We start from the raw sequence: 14,726 nt of genomic DNA on the forward strand, positions 1-14,726 counted from the left end.
AAAAAAATTTCAATAAAAAGCCCTAGATTTAAAATAAGAGACACTCTTAAGTCCACTTTCTGAGCCCAGGACGTCAGAACGAAAACACCATATAACTCACTACATAATAATATTCAAATAACTGATTTTCAGTTGATACTTCTTACAAACATTAAAAAATCAACTTAAGCCTGTAATTTTAGTTCAAAAAGTGGCAAAATTCCATTTCTTGTCATTGCAGTTGAAGTCAATACTTGATACCCTTACCAGTGTGCAAAAATATCTCTAAACCTTTATCTTTAACAAGAGGGCCATCAGGCCCTAAGGCGCTCACCTGAAAGCCAAAGGAACTAGACTATTCTGAAAAAATGCAAGCTGATTCATGAAGATTATTTTGGACCAAAAAAGTGACTTTTAACATGTTTTTTTATATTTGACCTTGTGACCTAGTTTTTGAGCTCATATGACCCAGCTTCAATCTCTGGCAAAATTTCATTGGGACAAATGTTCTGACCAAGTTTCATGAAGATTGGCCAATAAATGTGGCTAATATAGTGTCAACAAGTTTTCACTAAAGCCATATAAGGACAACTGCCCCCCCCCTGGTGGCCATGTTTTTCAACAAACCATAACCATTTTCAAACTCACTCAAGCTATTGTTAGAACAAATGTTCAGATCAAGTTTCATAAAGATTCGATAATAAATGTGACTTCTAGAGTGTTAACAAGGTTTTGTAGTAAATAGCCATTTAAGGAAAAATGCCACGCCCCCTTGCGGCCATGTTTTTTAACTGATCTCAACCATTTTTGAACTTAGCCCAGATATTATTCGTTCAAATATTCTGACTAAGTTTCATGAGCATTGGACCACAAATGTGACTTTTAGAGTGTTAACAAGGTTTTACCATACAGTAAAGCCATATAAGGAAAACTGCCCTGCCCCATGGCAGCCATGTTTTTCATTCAATTTGAACCATTTTTAAACTCCTCCAAGATATTATTGGGACACATGTTTTGACCAAGTTTCATGAAGATTGGACTAAAAATGTGACTTCTAGAGTGTTAACAAGGTTTTACTAAAGCCATATAAGGAAAACTGCCACGCCCCCTGGCGGCCATGTTTTTCAACCAACCGGAACCATTTTCAAACTCGTCCAAGATATTTTTGGCACACATGTTCTGACAAAGTTTCATGAAGATTGGACTAAAAATGTGACTTCTAGAGTGTTAACAAGGTTTTACTATAGCCATAAAAGGAAAACTGCCACGCCCCCTGGCGGCCATGTTTTTCAACCAACCGGAACCATTTTCGAACTCGTCCAAGATATTATTGGGACACATGTTCTGACAAAGTTTCATGAAGATCGGAAAATAAATGTGACTTCTAGAGTGTTAACAAGGTTTGCTATATATAAAACTGCCACGCCCCCTGGCGGCCATGTTTTTCAATCAACCGGACCCATTTTCGAACTCGTCCAAGATATTATTGGGACACATGTTCTGAGTAAGTTTCATGAAGATTGGACAATAAATTTGGCCTCTAGAGTGTTAACAAGGTAAATGTTGACGACGCACGACGGACAAAAGGCGATCACAATAGCTCACCATGAGCATGTTGTGCTCAGGTGAGCTAAAAAGCAAAGCAACGCTAACAAAATGTGTCACAGACATTGATGCCCCACATCAGATGTTTGGCCAAGTCACAGTCACAAGTCAGATAAAGAGGACTTGCTTTGAAACACCGAAACATAGTAATAAACTTAAACTTAAACTTTTGAAACATTTCTTTAATTATGATCATGTATACATAAAAATTATTGTGTTCTGAAAGATCTTCTAAAATCCTCAAAGCAGTTATAAAGGAGAGTATATATTCTTTCTTGGAAAAACAGACTATTGGCCACAATTTCCCAAATCTGGTCACAGCCTAGTTCCTATCTTTACAATCATCTACACATTGAGGTAATTTAGCTGTGAAAGTTATAGAGAAATCTACTCATAATAAAAAGGAGTTGAAAACACAAGCATTGAGACTGACAAACAGACACAAGCAATGTTTTATCCGTTCCAGCTCTCAAGCAAAGTGAAAATGAATATATGCAACCAGCATCAAACCAGAACAGCCCACAGGTTACTTGCAGTCTGTTCAGGTTTAATGCTGTTTGCTGCTCATCAGTATTTTAGATTTAGAAATGAAGCCCTTTAAACTTGAACATAGTAAGACAAGATGTGTTTGTGAAACACTATGCCCCCCCATATATTTGACCTTTGACCTTGAAGGATGACCTTGACCTTTCACCACTCAAAATGTGCAGCTCCATGAGATACACATGCATGCCAAATATCAAGTTGCTATCTTCAATATTGCAAAAGTTATGGCCAATGTTAAAGTTTGATGCAAACAAACCAACAAACATACAGGGCATAAACAATATGTCCTTCAGAAAAGACTGGGGGACATAAAAAGGTCTTCAACTTAATAGGATTTTCTTAGAACTACAAACCCATCAAAAAAGGTATCTGAGTCGTAAAGGGTTAAAAAAAGATTTGTGCAAATCTACTGGTACATACAACCAGTGTCTCTTTGTTGTCCTTGGTGATGTCTGCATTGTCATGGAGACCAAACACCTCAGGGTTGGGGTTCAGGGGCAGCGAGCGAATGTAGTCTATATAGCCTTGGAAGGTCGTCTCTGGAGGCGCATAGTACAGGCCACTATCTGAGAACCTGTACAACACATGTTATGTTTGAGCGTCGCTATGGTAATATGGGGCTCAATTCATGTGTGTAAATTGTCATCCCAGATTAGCCTAGGCAGTCTACACAGGCTAATCAGTGACAACACTTCCCACTTAGACATGACTTTTGTTTTGCAAGAGACTTTTTCTAAAGGTAAAATTTCAAAACACAGTTAAGTGATTAGCCTGAGCAGACTGCACAGGCTAATCTAGGATTAAACTTAAAGCACATGCATTAAGCCCACTTTTCTAAGAGCATGGCTCATTCGTTTATTAATAAAACAGTATTGCCCAGTACGACAGGCCATTGTCATTCAAATGGCAAAATAATTTGCATCTGTGTCATAAAGGAAAAACAATGCTGTTCAAAATGTATTCTTTGTATGTGTTAGAATATAATTTTTTAATTGCATATTATTTTCTTTTGATAAAAGTACTTAAGTCAATAATTCAGCTTTCTTTTTCTGATTAAATCCATAAATCACTGTAAATCTGTGTGATTTGTGGGACATTAATTTTCTTTGATTTTGTGGGTTGACTTACCCACAATTTAACACAAACACATTCGGAAATGACCGTGACAAATTTCTATTTTTTCCCCCCTAAAAAATCAGAAATTAACAAATTAACTTGCCAATGAGTCATTTTTTTGAAAAACCACAAAATTTCGTGCTGGTTTAAATAATTGTTTTTACAGTATCATTGAACAAATTTAAAACAATTAGAAGTCAGCATACAATAAGCATTGCTGTAATGAGGCCAATTAAAATGATCAAATTTAATGTTACCAGTATTTAATAAAATTATTCACTTTCTTCCAAACACCAAAAGTCATTTTCTGAAGTAGTGGTAAAAGTTAGGAACCTAGAATGATTTCAAAATTGTGCCTAATTGTGATAATTGAGCAAGTAAAATTGTAAAACAAGGCACACAGCTGGGCAAATATAAACACTAGGATCATGGTGCTTAATGCATAAGGGTGAAGCGTTCTCCAAGATAAGCCTATGCAGTCTGCACAGGCTCATCAAAGACAACACTTTCCACTTTCATGGAATTTTTCTTCGAAAGAAAGTATATATCTTTTCAACAAATATGCATTTTAGGTGAAAAGTGTTGTTCTTGATCAGCCTGTGCGGACTGAAGAGGCTATTCTGGGACGACACTTTACGCACATGCATTCAGCCCCGTTTTCCCGGAGCAAGGGTCAAATGATACAAATGTTCAAATATTGAAAACCATGAACCCACCTATAAGTGTCGTCATTGACGATCCTGTCACAGAAGCAGATTGTGAGAAGAGAGATGAGCAGACGACGATCCTTGTCGTCTGTGACACGACCTCCGTAGTTACACTCTCCTGTCAGGTAGGTGAGCGCTGGCAACGGGAGCTCATCATAGTCATTTAGGAACATCTGAAATACGGGATAAAGCCTCTTGGTGATACAGATTAACATGTTTGCGAAATATGGGATTAAGCCTCTTGGTGATAAAGATTTACATCTTAGTCATTGAGAAACATCTGAAATACCGAATAAAACATCTTGGTGGTACAGATTTACATCTGAAATACTAGATAAAGCCTCAAAGTGATACATATTTACATCTGGTATATGGGACAAAGCCTCCTAGTCGATAAAGATCATAGTCATTGAGGAATATGTGAAATACTGGATAAATCCTCTTGGTGATACAGATCATAGTAAAAAATCCAGTCTGAGCCGATAGTGTAATCCCTGTGCAATCTGCGTCGACACTTTACGCCCTGAATATCAGGGAGGACTCTTTCTGCTGCTTTGGAATTTTTCCTTGGTAGGATGTCCCTTTTACACAAAAATCCAGTCAAGGCAGAAAGTGTTGTATATGATTAGCCTAAGCAGACTGTTCAGGCTAATCTAGGACGACACTTTACGCACATGCTTTAAGCCTGTTTTTTTAGAACTAGGCATACTATACATACCAGCATCTGTCTGAGAGAGATACGCAGATCTGACTCGTTGAACTCGTATGGAATGTTCCAGCCAAGCGGACCAAACTTGCGTCTCTCCTGAACCATGGCGTGGAAGAAGCAGAGCCCTACCAACATCTTGTGGAATCTGGGGGGCTGTAAAACAACCAAAATAACTATATACATTCCAATTCACAGTGCTCATAATTGTGCCCCGTTTTGGGAAAACTGGGCTTAATGTATGTGCATAAAGTGTTGTCCCAGATTCCCCTGAGCAGTCTTCACAGGCTTATCAGTGGTGCCACTTTGCAGTCATATTGAAGATTTCGTTTAAAAAGAAGTCTCTTCTATACAAAACTTCAGTCTAGACAGACAGTGTTGTCCCTTATTTTTCTTTTCTTACAGCACAGGATAATCTGTGAAGCTACTTTAGGCACGTGCATTAAGCCCCTTTTTCCTAGCTAGGGTCATATTTAGAGGTGGAGGGTATGAACCCATACTGTTGTCAGACACTATTCTCACCTTCAACACTCCAAATCTTGGAATTCAAACAGACCCAATGAGAGAAGGTTGCGAATGGAAAGGAAATAACAATTTGTTCTCAGTAAATAATATGTTCTGTGGACACAGACATGAAAATGGAGTAACAATTTTTTTAAATTTTTTTGGATTTAAATCACTTATGAAAGCAATGGAACATTTTAATCAGGTCAACTCTCACCTTGTTACATCCGTTGAAGAAGTTGGGGTCGGAAATCGGGTCATTCAGGTAGGACCGCAGCAGGTTGGACTTGAGACCCTTGGGTGGCTCATTGGTCATCTTGACACCTGGAATATGTGTAAATTTGGTCTGAAGACGCTGTTGTTTTTGGCAGTTTTAAACCTCTACAACTCAGATACGCATAAAGAATCGTTTCAAGCCCTTAAGTACTAATGAGCATAGAACAGCATAATACCTGAACAGACTGCCAGCAGGCTATTCTGGATTTATGCTAGTTGCATATAGCAATTTTCATTTTGCTTCAGACCAGGAAAGGGTTTACAATACTTCAGGTATATTGCAGCAATGAGTTAACATATTACCACTTTCTGGGCAAGATTGGCCCATGTAAGAGGTTGAAGAACGCAGACTGTGCGGACTGTATAGATAAATCCAGGATAACACTTTACGCACATGCATATAATGAAAGGAAGTGCTCTGTGAAAAGGGGGGTTAATGCATGTGCATAAAGTGTTGTCAAAGATTAGCCTGTGTAGTCCACACAGGCTAATCAGGGAAGACACTTGCCGCCTTTATGGTGTTTTTCCTTTACAGAAAGTCTATTCTTTGAAAAATCCAGTTTAGGCGGAAAATGTTGTCCCTGATTAGCCTGTGCAGACTGCACAGGCTAATCTGGGACTACACTTTACGCACATGCATTAAACCCCCAGTTTCACAGAGCACGCCTCATAAAGCCATGTTTTTTACACAAAAAAACTCAATTAAGAAATAGTTTCATGACCTAACCCACATAAGTTATGCCATTACCAATGTATTACTTACAAATACAGGTTGCATACAGTTATCAGAATATCAACACAAAATGAATGATACCAATTAGTACATTTTAGTTACAAATACTATGTATGGTACACAATGAAAGTCACTATCATTATTCCAGTCAATATTTTGTCAATGTAATTTCACACTATTTCCATTAACATTTTAATTAAAGCATTATTTTGACTAAAAACATTTTGCACAATCATCACAGGTACAATATAACCACCTGACAACAAATAAGAACATCCTACAAAAATGATCTTTAATGTTACTGGTTCGTTTCAAATCATCAGGAACCGACAAATCCGGGTTTATTACAGCTAACAGCTTTACAAACATAGAACACAAATATAAAAGTTTATAAAATATGGATTCTTCACAATAACTTGACTGGAACAATACGATAATATCACAATGTTGCTACCCAGACATACTAAGATCTGTTGTGCAAAAAGTCCAGGAAGGTTCCAAGGTTAGGAAGTGCAGTGAATAGATAGGATAAAATGAGAATATGTCACAAATGAGTCGTTTGTTAGGATGAATGGGGATCACAAATGTGTCTCTTGCCAGGATAAAAACGGGAATGTGTCACAAATGTGTATCTTGCTAGGATAAAAAGGACAATATGTCACAAATGTGCCTCTTGCCAGGATAAAAATGGGAATTTGTCACAAATGAGTCGTTTGTTAAGATGAATGGGGATCACAAATGTGCCTCTTGCCAGGATAAAAATGGGAATGTGTCACAAAGGGGTCTCTTGCCAGGATAAAAAGGACAATATGTCACAAATGTGCCTCTTGCCAGGATAAAAAAGTGAATGTGTCACAAAGGGGTCTCTTGCCAGGACAAAAAGGACAATATGTTACAAATGAGCCTCTTGCCAGGATAAAAATGACACTATGTCATAAATGGGTATTTTGCCAGGATAAAATAAGATTGTGTCACAAATGTCTTTCTTTCCAGGATAAAATTACAATTTGATACAATTTTTTTTGTAAAAAGACTTTTGTCATTGTCATTTAATGTCTCTTGCCAAAATAAATAATCTGTACTTAAACTCTTTAAAATTATTCATGCATTAACAATAAAAATAAAGGTAAACAAGTTCACTTTTTAAAGAAACATAAATACTAAACATCAACCAATATTTCGCAAAATATTTCTTAAAATAAAGTTAACACAAAAAAAATTCAGTATTCCTTATAGCAATAGCAAAAATTTCAAAACTAGATGTTGTATGATAACATAGGTTGAACGAGATACAAAATGCTTGCTTTAATTTTTAGTGCGATAATATTTTCAATGTTAATTTCCCACCACGATTTCTGAACATTTACAAGCAAACAGGAGACTTAATTTTTATGTGTTAACTTTATTTTTCAAAACATTGTATGAAATAGTCGTTGATTTTGAGTGTTTATGGGCTTTTAAAATGTTGAGTCATATAAAAATGGAAATGGAAATCAGCCTGCAAAACGAATGGTTTCATCTTCACAGCCAATTGAACTTATGAGCTTTCAATATTTTATTGCAGGAGTCATTGTTTACAGCCGAAATGAATTATATTATTCTACAATGAAATTTAAATAAAAGAAGGACAAGTTGTTAACAAACTAGCTGCATTCACTATCAACGTTTCTCAAACATACCGTTCTGCAGAATGGAAACAGGGAACTGGTCAGAAGGGTAACTGGTCAGCCAGAGGCGGAAGTTCTCGTGTGTCACCTCGGGCCTTATCACCTCCTCGCAGATCTTCTCCAATTTCGGCATCCAGCTGGTCGCAAGGTGACAGTTCTGCAGTACCACCCACGTGCCATCCTTCAGTGCCTTCTCTATCATCTTGGCAGCAATAGGACCCTGGCGGCATAATTAAAATGGTTTGTTGCTTTTTGATTTTCCATCACTTTTTAAGATATGTTTCAGTCGTAAACATTCCTGTTTGGATAAGTCAGAGTTTTGACAGTATTTCAGCAATATTGAGTGTTAATTCACCTTTTTACACTTTTCCTGTTTACCCTTTACCACATAGATACTATTTTGACGCTTTTGTAGTCCCATAGAAAGTTTAATTTAATTAAATACCTTTCTTACTCAATTCAAGTCTTATTGGTTTCATTTCCAACCCTAAGTTAGTGATGAGCAGCAAACAGAATAAACCCTGAACAGACTGCGAGTTACTTGCAGGCTGTTCTGGTTTTATGCTGGTTGCAACAGCCATTTTCACTTTGCTTCTTATGGGGGAAAGGGTTAAGCTTAGACGATATAATGTGAAATCAAAATTATTTGTTAGACATGAAATGCTTCTGATTTTGTGGGTTGACCAATCAAATTTCTTACTTTTTATTCCAAAATCAGAAATCCACAAATTAACGTGCCTACAAAATTTTATGCTGGCATTTGCCCGGCTTCGTTACTTATTTATTTATTTTTTTATTCATTATTTTTTACAGTTAGATGTTTACCACTTATTAGAAAGTGCACATACCAGCAAGCAAAAACTGCCATTTAAGGTGGGGAAAGAAATTATTCAGACATAATTTCATGACCAATCCACACAAAAGCTTTGCAGGATTTGAAATAAAAATCTTCTATTTGACAAGGTTTGGCCATAGTAATTAAATTTAATTCAATCAAAATAAGGAACACTTTTAGTGGTAAACCAATGTTGAATTGCTATTATTATCACAATGAAGAACACTTTTGAGTTGTCATTCTCAGAGATAGAGTCTAGAAACAGTTTAGACTTTTTTCCAGATTGAGATTAAATAAATAATTCATTCCTTATATATTATTTGCATCCCAATTCATACTGAAAAACGACACAAATATTAGGGTAGTCAGAGCTTTCAGTTTCAGATTACAAAAACACTAGATAAATGGAAAACAAAACAAACACCTACTTAAATATTTGTTCAAACATTTAAATAATTATTAAAGTACAGTGATTGAAGGCGCATTCTATGTTTCACATGGTTCTATTGAATATTTCATAACCGATAGTAACTGACGGTGTATGGGATATACACCCTAAGAAATATCATACCATACGAGAGCAAAGCACGGTATTAAATTACTGAGGGTGTATATCCCATACATCGTCAGTTACTAACAGTGTAACGATTGTATCTCAACCGACTACTCATTTACTCTGGTGGTATGGAAATTACTCGGGGTTATGGAAAATACACCATGGGCACGTGACTGCTCTAAGCCAATCGGATAAGGTCATTTTTGTAGGAGGTGAGATATAAATTAATACATGGTTAAGTATGGTATTGGCCAATCAAATATACAGAATTTTTACATTATGCAATTTTACAGTTCATTCCCAAGTTTCACATAGTTTGCTGTAAATCATTAAATACCCCGGTACTGACCTGTCCCTGACCCAGTGAAATTGTCTGCACCTCGCCCTTGGCCTGATCAAGACCCCTGTCTTCTGCAAACTTCAAAAGGGCAGCCATGGGATCAGCACCAGGGGACAGCACGAAGATCAGTGGGGCACAGCAGTTCGAGTCAGCAAAAGACCCGGCGAGGTCAAAGGTTGGGGGCTCAATGTACGACTGACCCAAGTTGCTGACAATAAAATCTTGTACAGCCGGGACTATTTTGTCTGGTCGGAAGCAGCGAAGAACAACCATCTTGTCCATGCCTTGCAGAACGTCAAAAGGACTGGGATACTTTTCAGTTTGTGGCAGGGTGGAGTCATACATTTTCTTCCATTTAGTCGGGTTTTCCGAAACATCTGGAAAAAGAATGACTTTATACTGTATAATGTGTTAATCCTGTGGTTATACTGTTGCAAAAGATATTATCAAAGTAATGATATACTTTTTAATATTTTAGCTGCTATGGGAAAACCAGGCTTTGTGCATGTTCGTAAAGTATTGGCTTAAGCCAGCCTGTGCAGTCATTACAGGCTACCGTATTTACTCTATGTTTTCGGACACTTAAATTTTTTTATTTTTTTTTTCGTGTCCGAAAACTTAGATACGAACAATATTCACAAAATACAGGTGTCCGAAAACTTAGAGTCGAAAATTGAAGTGTCCGAAAATAGCGCCAATGATATCAACCACTACCGGTAATAGCACGCGCCTGTAAAACACCATGCCGTATGGTACACATTACAGTTATATATGTTTGCACTGCATTTTAAATAATTTTAAATGCTAAATTTATTTGACAGAAAGTTACTACAAGGTTGTACTTTGACCAACCAGTTCAAAGATGAGCATGTAATGTACCGACATTACCGATACTCGCTAGTATGAACCTGTAATTAACGAAATAAAAAAGGAAACTATAAATTATTTGTTTGTTTATTTCCGACAGTTGTTGTCGAACACCTTCCATTGTTTGTAAAACTTGCAATCCTGGGAGCATCACACTTTGAAGCGTTTAGTATTTGCCACAGTTATTTTACTGAGAAGGGGGAGTACCATTGCGATAGATAATTGAACTGTTAATTGGCACTACCTCCGGCAATTGTCATAACACTTATGCTATCGGGCAAAACCATTGTTTAATACCGGTTTACAAGGTTATTTACCCAATGACGCAAATTTAATGGTCCGTTGCCCTCAGGCATGCACCTGCAATGTTTTATGATGTTAATGTGGTTGTAAAACCCCATGATCGAGGTGTCATTAGATATCGAAAACAGGACCGAAATTTGGTAAAATAGCCCTGTAAAATATACTGTCCGAAAACTTAGAGACATTAATTATGGACAAAAACTTGTGTGTCCGAAAATTAAGTCACAAAAAAATAATTATTTTTGCTAAAAAAAGGGGTGTCTGAAAACTTAGAGTGTCCGAAAACATACAGTAATTACGGTAATCAGGGACATTACTTTCTGCGTTTATGAAATTTGTCATTTTGAGGAAGTCTCTTCTATTAAAAATCCAGTTAAGGCAAAAAGTGCCATCCTGCAGACTGCACGGGCTACTTCAGGATGAAAATTAACTTGCATGCATTTAGCCCAGTTTTCTAAGGAAGAGACTCATTTGAGTATAAATGCAGTGTTTAATTTAGAAATAAAAAGCCATAAACAGATTATAACCTACAAAATAATTTCAAATGTTTCACTTACGCTTGAATAAGCCTTTAAGGGCTGTAAGGTTAGAAGCTCTCACGATTTCACCCCAGGCCTTCTCAGTGAGCCACTCGGAGGCAGGGTTAGGATGGGGATTCTCCAAGGCCACGCCTCCTGTCAGCAGGAAACGCCACACGTCCTCATCAACACGCCCCCTGCAAGGGAGATCACAACAATGAGCATTTGTGTGCCGTTAGAGTGAAACTGTTGTATAATTTATTTATTTTTTTATAAGAAACAGAAGTTTAACGCTCAACTCTGTATTAAAATATTGAATAATTTGTCCTGAAATGTTAAATGTGTATTTTATTCAATGTTTATTAGTTTATGTTAAAAAACACTTCATAACAGCAACTTTATAAGTGTGTATTGTGTATTTGCATGCAAATAATAAATTATCCTTTTCAGACACAATGATCGTTCAATAATCATAAATTTATTGCAGCAAAATATTTTATAAAATTATACTATTATATTCAATGACATTCATTCATTCAATGATACAAAATGCTCAAAACACATTCATTTATACAAGCGTAAAGCTGAACCCACCATTTCCATACAACCAAATACCTCATATCAGTGTTTGTGATATAACAAGTCATCTAGGAGAAAACAGGCTTATTGAATACATGCAAAGTAAAATCCGTAACTCAATGTTAACCCTTTGCATGCTGGGAAATTTGTCATCTGCTAAAATGTCGTCGGCTGAATTTTTGAAATTAGCATTTTCTTTGATTTTTTTCAAAGAATACTATCAGAATAGCAAACAGTTTGGATCCTGATGAGACGCCACGTTCTGTGGCATCTCATCTGGATCCAAACTGTTTGCAAAGGCCTTCAAAATTCGGTTCCCGCACTGAAAGGGTTAAAGGTGAATTTAACATCTTAAATTAAAATCATTGAGTTCCAGAACTTCAGCTTATTCAAACTGTCCAATGTAATACTTGATATAATGAACCAATTTTTTGGTAGCAATCTAAAAGTTGCACAAATAGTCATGTAGTTGTTACATAACAATTGAATTCTATGTTATTTATTTACTGTACATGTATTTGAAACTAGCCACAACCCACACTGGGATAGCATTGACAATATACAAATTAATCACTAGCAACATCATTCAGAGATGGTTTCTTACCCTTTGCATGCTGGGAAATTTGTCGTCTGCTAAATTTCTTAAATTAGCATTTTCTTTATTTTTTTTTTCAAAGCAAACTATCAGAATAGCAAACAGTTTGGATCCTGATGAGATGCCAGGTTTTGTGGCGTCTCATCTGGATCCAAACTGTTTGCAAAGGTCTTCAAAATTCGGTTCCAGCACTGAAAGAGTTAATACAGAACAACACAAGTAAGGTATCTAAAACTAGGCAAAAGTTTTCAAAGAATTATTTAGATATTTTTGTTGGGCACTAATACAAGGCTAACATTGTGTGTATTTTACACATGCTTTTCTGAGGAATTAATACAGGTTTCAATGAACTTGTCATTGTGAATACTGTTCTGATCATTAGAAAATGGTTATAAGTCAACTAAAATTATCCTTTAACATGCAAATATATTTAAACTAAGTGAAACAATGATGTAACATCAGTGCATGCATCCAAAATCATTAAATATTTCCATTACATCATAAATATGTGAGCTATTTTCAAAAGCAGACACAAACACTTGACTGCTTTGAATGGATCACATATTATATAACCACAGAAATCATTCAATAACTGCTCTTAAGTTTGCAAGCCAAAATGTATATCAATGAAAATTTAATACAGAGCAATCAACTGCTGCAGGTTTTTAAAAAAGGGTCATTTCGGTGATGAATTTCACAAAAACATATTTAAAGAACTTCAATTTGAAGTTTTGAATGCATTGTTTCCACTATGGATAGCAAGCATACAGAAAATATCTTGCCTCATGTCTGTTTCATTCATAAGGAATGTACAACTTCACGTCTCATTTTCCTGATCCATGAAAAGTCCAGAAGATCACTTTTATATTTGAACCTCAGTGCTTTATAATGCATGTGTGTAAAGAGTCGTGCACATTGCACGGGCTTAACTTTTTACCACTTAGATATGTATTTTCACGCATTTGTAGTTCCTTAGAAAGTTGTATTTAAATTAAAACCTTTCTTACTACCGGTAGATTCAAACTGTTATTGGCTTCATCTCCAATCCTTAGATACTGATGAGCAGCAAACAGCATAAAACCTGAACAGACGTCAAGTTACTAGCAGGCTGTTCTGGTTTTATGCTGTTTGCACATAGCAATTTTCACTTTGCTTCTAAGTGGGAAAGGGTTAAAAAGGACAAAACTTTTTACCTAAACTGGATTTCTTATAAGAAGTGACTTTCTATACAAAAAAAATCCATAAAGGCATAATGTGTTGTTGTTGATTAGACTGTGCAGACAGCCCAGTTTTGCTAGAACAAGTCTCATACTAGGATATTCAATTGTTGTAAAGATGCAACTCATGTGTCAATAAATGCAAATAACAATATTTTATTCAAATAAAATATCATTATGCCCCCTTCAAGACAATCATTGCAGGCAACAGGAATGCAATAATACACAACAAAGCAAAGCAGGGTGTCCCTTTAAACCCAACTAAGCCAGGCTATAGTGCACCTTTAATGGAAATGGATGAACTAAGGTAAATACATGCTGCAATTTATGTGTTTTCACTTACACACTTGGGTTATTTCTAATCAGAAATGGTCAGAAAAGCATTATAATAATATCATTAATAACAGGAACTATCAAAATTAATGGCATAAAATTATGTTATCTGATATCATTTTCTGATCTGGAATATCACAGGGAAAAAACTCTAAACAAGAATCTCATTCATATCATGCAAAAGTAAATAAACATCTTGATTAACTGCTATATTTTTTGTCTTGTCAAACTAAAAAAATATCAAATCAAACAAAAGAAGAAATACTTAGAAAGCACTAACAAGAAACAGTATAATTGAATTTCTCATAAAGTCACATGATTAATAATTACAGTACCCTTTTTCCAGTCAGAAATTTCAAAGTTTTAGATGGAGGATGCTCTTAGATCAAATGCTGACACTATTTCAGTTTAACCCTTTCAGTGCGGGAACCGGATTTTGAAGGCCTTTGCAAACAGTTTGGATCCAGATGAGACGCCACAGAACGTGGCGTCTCATCAGGATCCAAACTGTTTGCTATTCTGATAGTATTCTTTGAAAAAAATCGAAGAAAATGCGAATTTTATAAATTCAGCAGATGACATTTTAGCAGACGACAAATTTCCCAGCATGCAAAGGGTTAAACATGGCATGTTAAGTTATCCAGTCCTGAGAAACCCATAGCTTGGTTATTGTTCATGGCACCCATTTTGTCTTGTAATTTATGCATCATATAACAATGTCTGATTAAAATAATGAACATCTTA

General features: G+C 36.0%; 1 protein-coding gene across 8 annotated transcripts in view; it reads right to left on the reverse strand.

Annotated features, from left to right (window-relative positions):
- The window catches only part of LOC127867479 (dynein axonemal heavy chain 3-like), a 127,962-nt gene that overhangs the window by 8,698 nt on the left and 104,538 nt on the right, over positions 1-14,726 (reverse strand). For 7 of the 8 annotated variants that reach the window (XM_052408644.1, XM_052408647.1, XM_052408646.1 and 4 more), the window contains 7 exons: positions 11,298-11,455; positions 9,580-9,947; positions 7,852-8,059; positions 5,381-5,487; positions 4,672-4,815; positions 3,963-4,126; positions 2,551-2,704 (listed from right to left, as the gene is read on the reverse strand). In XM_052408644.1, coding sequence (XP_052264604.1) covers positions 2,551-2,704; positions 3,963-4,126; positions 4,672-4,815; positions 5,381-5,487; positions 7,852-8,059; positions 9,580-9,947; positions 11,298-11,455 — 1,303 coding nt within the window. Of the gene's footprint in view, positions 1-2,550; positions 2,705-3,962; positions 4,127-4,671; positions 4,816-5,380; positions 5,488-7,851; positions 8,060-9,579; positions 9,948-11,297; positions 11,456-13,992; positions 14,008-14,726 lie in introns of all 8 variants that reach the window. The other variant, XM_052408642.1, reaches the window with a different exon arrangement.

The sequence above is a fragment of the Dreissena polymorpha genome, chromosome 2 (genome assembly GCF_020536995.1).
Source record: "Dreissena polymorpha isolate Duluth1 chromosome 2, UMN_Dpol_1.0, whole genome shotgun sequence".
NCBI lineage: Eukaryota > Metazoa > Mollusca > Bivalvia > Myida > Dreissenidae > Dreissena > Dreissena polymorpha.